This window comes from Mixophyes fleayi, chromosome 9 (genome assembly GCF_038048845.1).
Source record: "Mixophyes fleayi isolate aMixFle1 chromosome 9, aMixFle1.hap1, whole genome shotgun sequence".
Classification (NCBI taxonomy): Eukaryota; Metazoa; Chordata; class Amphibia; order Anura; family Limnodynastidae; genus Mixophyes; species Mixophyes fleayi.
The window spans coordinates 88,496,605-88,510,538 of NC_134410.1; the positions used below are offsets into that span (position 1 = coordinate 88,496,605).

General features: G+C 39.4%; 2 protein-coding genes and 1 long non-coding RNA gene across 5 annotated transcripts in view; 2 read left to right on the top strand and 1 right to left on the bottom strand.

The window, feature by feature from the left end:
- LOC142100820 (adenosine deaminase domain-containing protein 2-like) overlaps positions 1 to 13,934 on the top strand; it is a 1,209,653-nt gene that overhangs the window by 104,858 nt on the left and 1,090,861 nt on the right. The gene's annotated exons all lie outside the window — the stretch shown is intronic.
- The window catches only part of ARL13A (ARF like GTPase 13A), a 384,981-nt gene that overhangs the window by 93,837 nt on the left and 277,210 nt on the right, over positions 1 to 13,934 (bottom strand). For both annotated transcript variants that reach the window (XM_075184636.1, XM_075184635.1), the window contains exons 6-7: positions 12,137 to 12,321; positions 8,522 to 8,636 (exon numbers count right to left, since the gene is read on the bottom strand). In XM_075184636.1, the coding sequence (XP_075040737.1) occupies positions 8,522 to 8,636; positions 12,137 to 12,321 (300 nt within the window). The remainder of the gene's footprint in view (positions 1 to 8,521; positions 8,637 to 12,136; positions 12,322 to 13,934) is intronic.
- On the top strand, positions 546 to 3,653 carry LOC142101652 (uncharacterized). Of its 2 annotated transcripts, XR_012679098.1 has the most exons (4): positions 546 to 736; positions 1,647 to 1,746; positions 2,049 to 2,087; positions 3,103 to 3,653. It is a non-coding gene; the product is annotated as an uncharacterized LOC142101652 (long non-coding RNA). The 2 variants fall into 2 exon arrangements; XR_012679097.1 differs by lacking the exon at positions 2,049 to 2,087.

Consider the following 13,934-nt stretch of genomic DNA (forward strand, 5'->3'; position numbering starts at 1 on the left):
CATGCGCTGTCCAGCTCTGCTCTCCGGAGCAGAGCTGACAGCATTAGATTTCCTCATGTACGCCAGCTGCAGCTGGCGTACATTAACATGACAAGTTCCCGAAAAAAATGTTTTTTCGGGACTTGTTAGATTGCGGCCAGGAGCAGTCACCATTCTATTGAATGGTGACTGTTAGAAAAAACGAACTGCAGCGAAAATTAGTGGTTTTGAAGATTGAACAGTCGAACGGAGCTGTCTTAAATATCAATTGCAGACTTCCTTCACCTATTTTCACGGTAAGTGCACGATAGTGCAATACCGTCATTTGTTAAATGTGCCCCCATGTGACTTCAGTTCCGGAACGTTACCATACTTCCATGTGATTTTTTACTCTGCTGTTCGGTATGGGCACACGCATCCCTTGCTTATTGTGTTTTTATTTCTATATATATATATGTGTGTATTTTATTTATTAAATTTCATTTATCATAAACACACTGTACTAGATCCTCTATTTTCCCCTTGCATGTACACATTAGATTGCACTTCTCCATCTTTTGCATTGCCGATATCGATATGGTAACGGCTAAATCCCCTTCGGCTTAGGTACCCTGGCACGTCAATATGACGTCACAGGGTCATGTGATCGCAGCGGTCACATGGTAGAAAGTGTTAGGCGGGCTGCTGAAAGGCTGTATTATCCGTGCAGGAGCGCCATCGTTTCTTTCGGATCTTGGCTGCTATCGTGTACAAAAAGGTAAGTAGAAGGGAAGCTAGTGTGAGTGTGGTGGATGCGGGGCTGGCACAGGGGGCATGTGTGGTGGAAGCAGGGCTGGCACAGGGGGCATGTGTGGTGGATGCAGGGCTGGCACAGGGGGCATGTGTGGTGGATGCAGGGCTGGCACAGGGGGCATGTGTGGTGGATGCAGGGCTGGCACAGGGGGCATGTGTGGTGGATGCAGGGCTGGCACAGGGGGCATGTGTGGTGGATGCAGGGCTGGCACAGGGGGCATGTGTGGTGGATGCAGGGCTGGCACAGGGGGCATGTGTGGTGGATGCAGGGCTGGCACAGGGGGCATGTGTGGTGGATGCAGGGCTGGCACAAGGGGCATGTGTGGTGGATGCAGGGCTGGCACAGGGGGCATGTGTGGTGGAAGCAGGGCTGGCACAGGGGGCATGTGTGGTGGATGCAGGGCTGGCACAGGGGGCATGTGTGGTTGAAGCAGGGCTGGCACAGGGGGCATGTGTGGTGGAAGCAGGGCTGGCACAGGGGGCATGTGTGGTGGATGCAGGGCTGGCACAGGGGGCATGTGTGGTGGATGCAGGGCTGGCACAGGGGGCATGTGTGGTGGATGCAGGGCTGGCACAGAGGGCATGTGTGGTGGATACAGGGCTGGCACAGGGGGCATGTGTGGTGGAAGCTGTTTGACATAGGGGTTACATGGTAGTGTGTGTGTGTCTCTCTTGGCATAGGGGGGCATGTGTGATGGAAGCTGCAGGGCACAGAGGGGGGGCATGTGTGAGTAAAGCATGTGGGCAGAAGGGGCATGTGAGGGAGAAGCCTCTTCCCCACACAGCCCCTCCTCAACCAACAATACCCTGACAACACTCACCATCTTTTATCTGCTATTCCACATGACAGGTGCTCATTCTCTTTTCCCTCACAGGCCCCCTGCCCACAATCGTGTCTCACTGCCGCCCACCAGCTTTTCCCTCACAGGCCCCGCTGCCTCAATCCTGACGCCTCTTACTTCAGAATGAAACAAGGTACTTTTTATTTGAAAGAGGAGTAGAGCCTTACCGGCAAGTGAGATAATAATACAGAAACCAATATTGCCATAGATGTTGTGACTAGATGCAGTAATCTTTAAAAAACCCACATTTTACTCAGATGATATTTTCATTACAGGCCATGAGTATAATTGCTTTTGTCACAACACTGTACATAAAAGACTTTTCTCAATTATCTCACAAAAATAACAATACATCCAGTTTTCTACACACTTTTTTAGGTGGCATACTTCAGCTTTCTCACTTATCCATAACTTTTAAATTTGGCTATTTTTCAGGCATTCATTGTGGGACACCAGGAACCATTGGAGGATACGGTAGGGACCAGGCGAAAGGGCAATATAAGACATTCTAGAAGTTCACTGACACTACTCCTGCTGTATACCGCTCTCCTGTTAGGCCTTTAGTTTAGAATTTTATTACTGGGGTGGTCTCCAAAGTCTACGACTTTAATGTCACGGCTTGGATGATTGTCTAACGCTCTGAGTGTAAGAATGGAGGTAACGAGGTGGTGTTTACTCTAATGCCCCCACTCACAATGCTGGATTCCTCCACAGGACTCGGCCAAAGTCAGTACTGGGGTTCGCAGGCAGTCTAAGAAGACTCTTGAGTCACTTGCGTTTTCTGTGGGTGTCCTGTTTTGGCCGTAGCTCGACTATTATTAGTTGGGTGACAGGAGGAAAAAGTGCTTTTCTTCCTGTTAATGTACCAAAAGCTAAGGTGCCCAGGTTTCTCTCCTGTTTTTTCCTCTTGTCTGCTAGGTGCTCAGTCGCCAAGTCTGCTGATAAGAAATTGGCATCGTGGTGTTCTGCCCACCCATGATCGCTAATGTTTGAGCCTGTCTACTCCTCTTCAGGGTTAAACATAAATTGAAGGCCTATAGGGAGAGTAGTATAGAGGGGGTAGAGCTACGGTGAACTTCTAGGATGTCTTAAAGTGTCTGGGAAACATTGGGGTATAGTGTAGGGACCAGTCATGCAGTGTCTCCCAGGGGACTATATATAAAAATCCTATTATTTATTCTGTGTTTCATTTCCCTGATTACTCTTTCAGAAATAAAACATTTTTTCTTATACTATAAAGCAATTTTTGTTACATACTGTCCAGACTACTGTAATGATATCTTTGTCTCCTACAATCCATTCAAATAGTCGCTGCAGAAATAACCTCTATACTCTCCGTCATTAATTACTGTTGTCTTACTGAAATCATCTTGTCACTACAAAAGTATTTAGTGCTGTCCTATCCATTTCCACTTATATCTATTCTCACAATCTCTGTACATACCAACCCTCTGCTTACGCTGATGCTTTTTTTATTTGCTTCTCCCAGGTTACCTCCGCTCTCAGGACTATGACCCTTCTTGAATGCTGCCCGTGGAAATGTTCAACAGAATATTTGTCTGTCAAGTATCGTCTCTAACTGCAAGATCCTGCTGAAAACTCATCTGTTTAAGGAAGAGTTCAAATAGTGCTTGTGACTCCCAGAGGGTAAAAAGACACGTTCTGGAGCGGACTGTTATGGGATTCCCATTTTAAAGTGTCCGTCCATCAAGCGATATTAACGAAGGAGAAAGCAAGAAACCTAATAGAGACAGTTTATTATTTTATTTCTACTCTCGAACTTCATGTTATTATCCACCTGATAATGCCTGATGAAATTACTGCGAAGAGTGATAGTTATGTTGTAACTTGTTACGATGAGGACCAGCAAGTGGGATATATTACCTGATATTGTAAATGGACGTTATCAGACATTTGTGTGTGCTGTTACATATTACAGACAGCTGAACGTTGTAATATACTGTATATTTGAATACTTAGTAAGAAGTACATAATGTGATGTAAACAAAATATACTGAAAGCAGCTTTTTTTTGTATATTTCAGAGGTAAGGTAATAAACTAGTTATTTATTTCACCATTAAAATTACTACATCTTTATTGTTGCTTTGCTTGCTTAACTTTCTCAAAAACATCTTAATGTTTAGTATATCAAGTCTGTACTTTACCTGTTATTGCTATGCCGACCAAGGTTCTCCCCCAGCAATGGAGGACCCAGGAGGGGGTGACTGATCCAGGCAGCCGGCCGGACCAGCACACTCATGGGGGTATATTTATTAAACTGCGGCTTTGTAAGAGTGGAGATGTTGTCTTTAGCAACCAATCATTTTCTAGCTGTCATTTTGTAGAATGCACTAAATAAATGATAACTAGAACCTGATTGGTTGCTATAGACATCATTTATTTAGTGCATTCTTCAAAATAACAGCTAGAAAATGATTGGTTGCTATATGCAACATCTCCACTTTATCAAACCTGCAGTTTAGTAAATATACCCCATTGTCTTGCACTGTTTGTGATCTAATTATTTCAATAACCTATTTAGTGCTGATACCATGCCATAAGCCTCTCTGTGAAAATGGTGCACAATAATTCAGAATGTACAGTAACTTACACATGTAGGAACACTGGCCACAACTTGGACATACACACTGCTGTATATGTAGCACATTTTCTTTTGTTTACAAGCCACCAGACCTGGAAGATAAGTTTTGACCCAAACCCCTCTACCCCTTTATGTTAGATATTTTTTACATGTCTATATGTGACCCGTGTGGAAGAGACCTTCACGCTTTCCTCGTGTGTCCTACAAGCATGTCAAAATATTAGATAAATGCATAAAGTATACCTGCTGAACCAAGGATTGTAAAACAAATATACTATCTATTCTCTTAATTATCTTTTTGAAAAAAAGTAATGACATAATTTACCAATATATTATGAGAACCATCTTCAACATATTAGGATTTTTTTATTGAATGCCTACATTACTTTTAGCCTGACAATTATTACATATTCACAGTTGTTATATTAAAATATGTCCAAATTTTTTTAAAAAGATGCATCTAGCACGAAGTCTATTACACCACATCTGATTATAAGAAGGGTCCCCGCATAATAAACTTAATTTTCCACCTATAGCAGCAAGAAGTAACTTGTAATGCAATTTGCAACTGATCCATCGTAATCACACAGGTGTTTAATTGTATAGTGTGCCACTAACTACATCTTTATTCAGTCCAGGTAATTTTAAGTTAGGTGTGTGTCTGAATCTAAATTTGACGTGCACAAATGTAGTGCACTCTAATTTTCAGTGCACGCTGTACCCGCCACAATAAGTGCTGAGAGACAAAAGCTGTGGCATTGAAAGAAAGGCAATTATGCAAATAATCTTAAGAATAAAGATCCTGTTTTATTAATTACTAGCTGAAGTACCTGCCGTTGCCGGGTTTAAATCTTCAAGCTATTAAGTTATCAATGAGTTGGATGTAACTGTCAACCTTTTCAAAATAATTAGAAGCTTAGCAGGTCTTCCAACACACCCATTAGGTGGCTACCCAGTGTCATTTTTGTTTTTAGATTAAATGTCATTGAAATCCATCTAGTGGAAGGACCAGGACAGGCTCGCCAGGTCAAAGTTCTGCCCAGCGTACACCAACGGGAGGTTCTACTGGGACCCTAATCTCCCTAAAACCGGGACAGGATTCAACTGGACTATCTCGCGTTGGTTTCATCACAATCGGTGCAGGGGTGTCTGAATGCATAACTGGACAGACAAGCAGACCAATGATTTATATATAAAAGATTTTACTGTGCTAGGGCATCTTCAGAATGATTCCTCCTCTTGTCTGCCTTACTTGCATTGATCAACATTCTGCGCTCTTGTTATAATTGCCATACCTACTCCCAGTGCCCTTCTTGAGTATGGTTCCAGTAGGATTAGGATAGGGAAGTACATGGACTGGAGCCAATGACTGGGGAGTCACCAGACCCATTGTGGTAAATAATGCCACATAAGTACCCCTTGAGTAAAATATACACCATGGGTATATCCAAGTACTTATTGAACTAAAAATGTTAACACTAAAATCTGAACATTTCTTGGAGGGGGAGTGGGGGGGGGGCAGGGGATTGTGTAATTTAAGTACCGCCCTTAACTATACATTTATGCATCCGTGTTAATATGACCCAGGTGGCAAAGCCTACATTACGCAGCTTGCTGTGACTCACGTCATGGAGGACCCCATCCTGACCACTTCACTGGGAAGTGGCAGGATGCGGGAAAACCAACCAGGTACTGCGGGAGATCTATGCAGAATTAGGGAGTCTCCCGGACAATACGGGAGAGTGGGCAAGTATGATTAAAACATAACCTAAATTATCCACTACAAAGCATACAAGTATAATAGTCAATTTCTGTAAGCAAATCTACATGCTCCAGACTGAATTGAATATTCCCCAGAGCAGGGCCATCTTAACAACATTACGGGCCCCCGGGAAAAGCAGTGCATCGGGGGCCCTATATATAATATATATATATATATGTATATATATATATATATATATATATATATATATATACATATATATATATAATATATATATATATATATATATATATATATATATATATATAATATATAGGTGCCTCGATGCACTGCTTTTTTTAAATGTACTCGCTCAGTGACCCTTGAAGTTTTTCTTTTGCAGGATTTTTTTTTTGCAGGATTTTTTTTTTTGCAGGATTATTTATTGTTATTAAGAGACTTGCCTATGGGGCCCCCTTGCCCCTGGGGCCCCCGGGCACCTGCCCATGGTGCCCAATGGAAAAGATGGCCCTGCCCCAGAGAATACTAAGTAACACCATAGAAATGAACTGGCAACTATAATTTTCTGCTGATGAAAACAAGTTCTGTGAATAGAGAGGGAGAGGGGGCTCTTCATATATATCTAATGCATGCTACTGTGCATTAAGGTTCTAGCATAAAATAATTATTGCAAATAACTTTTCTCATGGGCTAATATCTACACATTATCCTTTACTTTGAGTTGACCTTTCAGTTTGCATTTCTTGCTGCTGCTTCCAATTTATGACCCTGTATCTTCAGTTTCTCTATTTCTCACTCTAAAATGATCTTGTTTTTAGATATCTACAGATCAATATGGATCATTTATGAGTAACCACAAGAGAAATTAACTCTTAAAAGGTTGGCCCAATAAGTACATTTTATCTTTAAAAAATAAATGGCTAAATAAATATTATTATTTTTTTAGGTGACCTGGAAACAAATTCAAGACAAAATGCACATATTATACTATCCATTTTCTTGTTATTTAGTACTGATACTACCATCACCAAAAACAACCTCAGTAATATAAGACAGTATAAGTGTGGCTAAGAGCTGGCTAAATTCTATTTCCCATACAGTCATTGTACCAGGTACCTACACTGAAGGGGATTTAGACACTTCACTGTGAGCTGGCTAAATCCCCTTCCAATTCATGACCCGGTCAGCAGGGGGCCAAAAGGTACCTTCAGTGAAGGGGATTTAGCTGGCTCACACTGAGTGTGCTATTTCCCATGCAGTGTATGTACTAGGTATCTTCGGTGAAGGGGATTTAGTCGCAACCATATCGATATGAGCCAAACACAAGAACCTGCTACGTGAATTTAGAGAAAGTTTATATTGTAAGTGATTGTTTTTATATTGATATCTGAAGACTAAATATATCCTCGTCTTACCAAGTTTGATCCAATTTATGTGGAACAAATGTTTCTTGCATGAACATTTATTTAAGCTGATGGTGCTTTAAAATAAAATAGCTGTTCTCCTGTGTTTGTTTAACAAACAAACAATATACTTGTATGATTCTTGAATGCTTATTATTTATATATTAATAGCATAAGTATGCCCTTCCCGGCAATGCCAGGACCGAGGACGATTATAATATAGAAGGCTTTATCCTAATTGTAGTTTTAATCCTTGCTGTAATCCAAACCTTAACCCTAATCCTAACCCCAACCTTTAAATTAGATGCTGAAGATGTGGGGCCCTGGCATTGCCTTTTAAAATAGAGTAATCACACTGTCGCCTTGATAAGTGGCATAAATTAGAACTGCCGGCATTAAGTGCAATCAGAATATATAGTATTCATGTAGTTCATGTACAGTGTCTTTGTTATGGTAAATCTGCATTTCCTTCTTATCGGCAATCTTGCAAATCGGAATTGCTTTGTAGGCATACAGTGTGTCGGCATTGTCTGTATCACTAAAATAACTAACACCAAAATATTTTGGCTTCTCTCAAAGGGCCTATATCTGTTCTGTAATCACTGCTATCTTTGCACAGTCATTGAACAAACATTGTCACAGAATTAAATGTGACAATGAGAGACTTCTATTACTTGCTGTAAGAAATCGGCATATGGGGATCAGACTGTTTAACATTTATTTCCTTGTTCTCTGTTCAGTAGCCCAAATCCGATAGAATTACTTAAGTAAAATTAATTTAACAAACTACATCTACAAATATCTTTTAAAGTTCTACATATGTTGTATCAGTTTACTCTGAAAAATGAAGCAAAGTAAGTTTGGAGTAAAAGCAATCTTCGGGGGAAAACACTATTTTGAATTCCACCAATGTTTCCTTGTATACTACAATAAAAATGTGCTCCCCAAAATAAGTTCTATGTCATGAGAAAAGCTGAATAAAAACAATATATCATTTGTTTGGGTAGAGTGAAAAATATCAAAATTATTCCAAGTGAAGCTGCTTTACCTTACTTCACTTTGAAAAAAAAAAGTACTCCTGTAAACATTGTGAAAACTTAAACATTGGTTGGTCACTAAGGTAAGGTAAAAGATAGTAAGTTAATTTGCTGTATGCAATCAATCAATCAAATATAATACCTGTGTCAAGATGTTTTGAAAGGGCTTCAGTGGGCTTTTTTTGCCACTTGGAAATGCTTTGTATTCCACAAGATCTGTGATGCTGTCATGAAGCACCTCCCATCTTGACAGATTGCTAGAAACAAAGAACAAGTCAAAATGCAGTAATTACTCAATTGATAGATAAGTATCTTTTGCTGAGAACCTGGTAATGTTATATTACAAGGAATGAAAAGAACTCCATAAGCAAGAAAGTATATGGCTGCTGTGAAACAGAAGTTTATTCTTTATAAAGTAATATTTACCATGTACACTCAGTGGCCATGTTATTAGGTACTTATTATTATTAATTTTTATTTATAGGGCGGCACATAGTAGTGCCGTACAAGGACAAACAATAGCACAGTACAAGGTGAAACAGCACGGTACAATTAACAATTGGCCCTATAAATATAACCAGAAGCTCAAAGCACAGCTAGAGAGAGAAGCTGAAAGGGTGAGGGTGAGGTATAATCAGCACAAGCTGGTAACAAAAGGGTGGGTGCGGATGACAGGTTAAGAGTCACTGAGAGGTGCAGAGAAAAAGCGAGAGGTACCCCTTTCTAGTACTGGGTAGGACTCTCTTTTACCCCCAAAATGGCATGAATTATTTGTTGATTGAACAATTTGATGGAAACATTCCTTAGAGATTCTGGTCCATGTTGAAATTATAGCATCACTAAGTTGCTGCAGATTTGTTAGTTGTACATTCATGCTGCAAATCTCCCAATCCACCACATTCCAATGATGCTCTATTGTATTAAGATCTGGTGACTGTAGTGGCCATTAGAGGACACTGAACTCATTATCACATTCATGGAGCCAGTTTGAGATCATGGGCTAGATTTACTAAGCTGCGGGTTTGAAAAAGTGGAGATGTTGCCTATAGCAACCAATCAGATTCTAGCTGTCATTTTGTAGAAGGTACTAAATAAATGAAAGCTAGAATCTGATTGGTTGCTATAGGCAACATCCCCACTTTTTCAAACCCGCAGCTTAGTAAATGTAGCCCCATGTGTTCTTTGTGACATAGCATGTTAGTCTAGTGATTAGAAGATGGGTGTACTGTGGCCATAAAAGGCATGCACAAAACTCAGGTAGGCTGTGGCATTTAAACAATTCTCGATTGGTATTAAGGAGTCTAATGTGTGCCAACAAAATATCCCCTACTCCATTACACCATCACCAGCCTGCACTGTTGACACAAGGCAGGATGAATGGTGCTTACGCCAAATTATAGCCCTACCATCTGCATGTCACAGCAGAAATAGATATTTGTCAGACAAGGTGAACAGTCTAGTTTTGGTGAGTCGGTGCACACTCTAGCCTCAGTTTCCTGTTTTTATCTGACTGGGTGGAATCCTGCGTGGTCTTCTGCTGCTGCCATCCACATAAACAATTGACATGCTGTGCGTTCAGGGAGTCTTTTCTGCATACCACCGTTTTAATATATAGTTAGTTGCTTCCGGTCAGCTTGAACTAGTCTGGCCATTCTCCGCTGACCTCTCTCATTAACAAGGCTATTCCCTATAAACTTTAGAGACTGTTGTGCATGAAATTCTCAGGAGATCAACAGTTTCTGAGAGAATCAAAACACCCCGTCTGGCACCAACAAGCATTCCATGGTCTGAGTCATGTAGTCACATTTCTTCCCCATTCTGGTGTTTGGTCTGAACAATAATTGAACTTGTTAACTATGTCTGCATGCTTTTATGCATTGTGTTGCTGCCAGATGATTGACTGATTAGCTATTTGTATTAATGAGCAGGTATACCTAATAAACTGGGAACTGAGTGTATATTCTGCAAAGCATTTGCTTCTAAAGTACAATTCACCATAAACTATATCTACAGAGCTGCAGACCCTTTTTGGCACCTTATAAATACATGATGATAATAACAATAACAATAATAATAATAAAAATAAACTTACAGTAGTTGTGATAGGATATCTGTCAGTGAGTAACAAACCAAAAACTAATATATAATGCAACATCCTTTTCTAGCTAACTCCGAAACTAGAGATAAGCAAAATTTTCACAACTGTTGCGCCTCATTAAAATCTGCCTCATTCTGCACTTGGGGACAGAAATTCACAATTTTTACCCAATGAATTTAGCCTTAAGTGTTCCATGAAAGTTCTCCCTATTATTTTTGTTCAACCCTGAATTATGCTATCACTTTTTTTTTTACTGACTTTTAGGACTTGTAACCCAACCACACAGCAGAATGAATTCACGTCCAAGCTCTGTTAACTAACTAGAAATTCTGCAGAATGTAGAATTTACAAACACATTACAGAATGATATTCTGCAGAATGGTGAAGTAAAAGTGGAACACAGAGATTGTATAACGGGAATTTGCATTACTGCAAAATGTCCTGCTATGCCACAAAATTTTATTAGCACAAAATTCCTCTACAAGTTCAATCATCCATGGAAATGTCTGAGAAGTGTTTGCTACCCTGTGATATCAATAGTTTTTTCAGCTACTACAAAGAAGGCTTTTTTAATATATTCCTTAGAGGCTGAAGGACAGAGAATGTTCTGTATACTTCAGCGTGTTGAGGTCTTTGGTGATATTTACCCAAATGTTGATAGACAGAGGTGTCTGTCCAGGCCCCTTACAGCTGTATCACCTGTACCACCCTGAAGGTGGCCCTGTATACTAGTATGGTAGTGTGCTTGTCTTAGGGAAATTATATTTTAAGCAATTTATTCACAATAGAATTGATGAATTACATGATAAAACTTTCAGTATAACAAAAAATAAGAAAACATACAATGTAGCTTGTCCGGGAAAATGTCCTAGCAACAGAATTAAAGTATTTGGGGTACAACATGAACTTTCATTTTGAAAGGACAAATACTATGCCAAACTGAATGATGGTACGAACCATTACTAACAGCTATGGCATTTATGTATTTATTGTACTACTCCTTAGTGCTACTACTTAATATACACTTTTTCTCAAAGTGCCCTTTAGTCAAACCGTCACTAAACAAGAGGAAGAGAATTGTTCTAGATATACCTGGTGCTGCTCAATCTACTTTAGTACTGGCGACTAGCAGAACTATGATGCTGATAAATAAGGAGAATGATAGCCTAAACCAAAGAAATGCTTATTTTTCAAAGTGAGCAACAGTATATGGGTTGTAAGCCAGAACAAGTTTTAAAGACATTCAATTTTGGTAAATCCCAAACAACAGTATTCAAAACAGGACCAAGCATTCCAAATTAGTGATAAAAATGTATAAAGCTTCTTAGCTGGCTATAAGGGAAAGGGAAAATGAATAGCTGGCAAAGGGAAAATGAACTAATGGTAATTCCTGACATTTTCACATGGTCCTCTATTACTTCTGGGGGTATATTTACTAAACTGCGGGTTTAAAAAAGTGGAGATGTTGCCTATAGCAACCAATCAGATTCTACCTGTCATTTTGTAGAATGTACTAAATAAATGATAGCTAGAATCTGACTAGTTGCTATAGGCAACATCTCCACTTGTTCAAACCTGCAATTTAGTAAATATACCCCTTGGTCTCTATATTTGTTGTAAACCCTCTGTTAGGCCTATGAAATGGTTGTTCTATTATACCTGTCTTTTTGTGGTCTCAAAGATGCTCTCTGGTTCATACTGTCCTTTTGTTCTGCACTCTCTTGTAATATACGTGCACTCAGTGTGGAATAGCTTAGGGTCACAGACCTCAAGACCCAACGTAGAGCCTTTAGAATAGCCCAGTCATGATGGATACGGAAGTCTGTGATCGCTGAACATGGCTCCTGGGAAATAAACATGAAATAACACATCAATATTATTAATTATAATGAACATATTTATTTTACTTTTGTTCATGACATCATATTATAGATCGTATTTGACACCCACGGTAATATATTCAAAATATTGAGGAAAGGTAAAACAAAGAGGAAAAAGTAAATATGTAAATCTTTAAATATAAGCTGCCTAAATTGTGGGGACTGGGAAATACAAAACCAAATTAAAATAGGTGTCAATATTAATAGTATAAGAAAGTAAAATATTTTCATACTTATAACCAAGGTCGTCATCAGTTCATCAGTCATTTGGATAGGCATTCAAGGGTAGGTTAAAGCATACTTTTCTTGTGCAGTGAGAGTGAGAGTTTCTTCAAATGTCTTTAGTATTCTTATGTGATTGCTATTTTGATGGAGCTCAAAGTGTATTTTACCCTGTGTATTTATCCTAAAGGAATGCTTCTGCATGTTACAGTTTGTTGCAATTAACTGTTTACTTAATGCCATTTGTGTTCTATTTTCCAACTTTATATCTATGCTGTTGTAATAGTCCTAGTGACAGTTTCCAATGACATCTTAAAAGGCCTCTATTTTTTTATAAAATGTACTCAGTAAAAGTTACTCAACCAGCCAGGCGCTTCTTACTTGTGACTGTAAAAATCCTCAATTACACATCAATATTTCTCCACAAACTTCTACAGTCATATTAATCAGGATACTGCAAAACGAATACATACTTCCTGCCTTCCTAATATCAGGAAAATGAATATTCTTATCATTACATTTACAGTCTCCCTTCTCTCCTAAATGCTATGCACATAAAGAATTACATTACTGCATTGGTTGTATAATGGCTAACAAAGTTCCCATGCACCTTTGCTGTGCAAGGCAATCAAATGGTTAACTTGTCATATGTTTTACCCTGTTCTCTGACTAGACCAGCCTATATGATTTATGTATTAACAGCCACTCTACTGAGCTCAGAACAGAGATGGCAATGGCTGAACATTATCACAGTTCGACCAGGACACTGTAGGACTTTTTTGTGTCTGAAGCCTTTTTTGGATATTTAGATTGACGTGTACTTAGGAAATTATTAAAAATATAGTATGAGACCTGACCTCCACCAGCTATGAGTTGGTGCAACATTCAAGTCATATTGTGAAGTGGAAATGGATGTGTGTCTTCCTGTACAACAATTGACTCCCCTAAAAATGTAGTTTTTCTAACTTTTCTCTAATTTCAATAATTCTTTCTGAAAACTGTAAATCTTGCTTTTGCATCGCTCTACAAAACTATGTGCACCCGTACTCTTAGTTTACAATAAATCCAGGACTGTCATTCAGTGGAGTTCATTTAAGAATTGCAAGATGCTGCTTTGAAACTGCCAGCTGCATCTATATTTTCGCTGAGATGCATAAGTTTATGAAGCAACGGGGCAGCAGAGGGACGTAAGGTCAATCAGTGCCATAGGCAGTAGGTGCTAACTAGCTGTAATTCAGACAAAGAAACACTGCCTGTGAATACAACGGGGGTTGGAACCGTAGTTCTCCAGGCAAGAAATAATAACCCTTTATATAACAAAATGTACACACTAAGTAAAATATAACAGTGGTCCC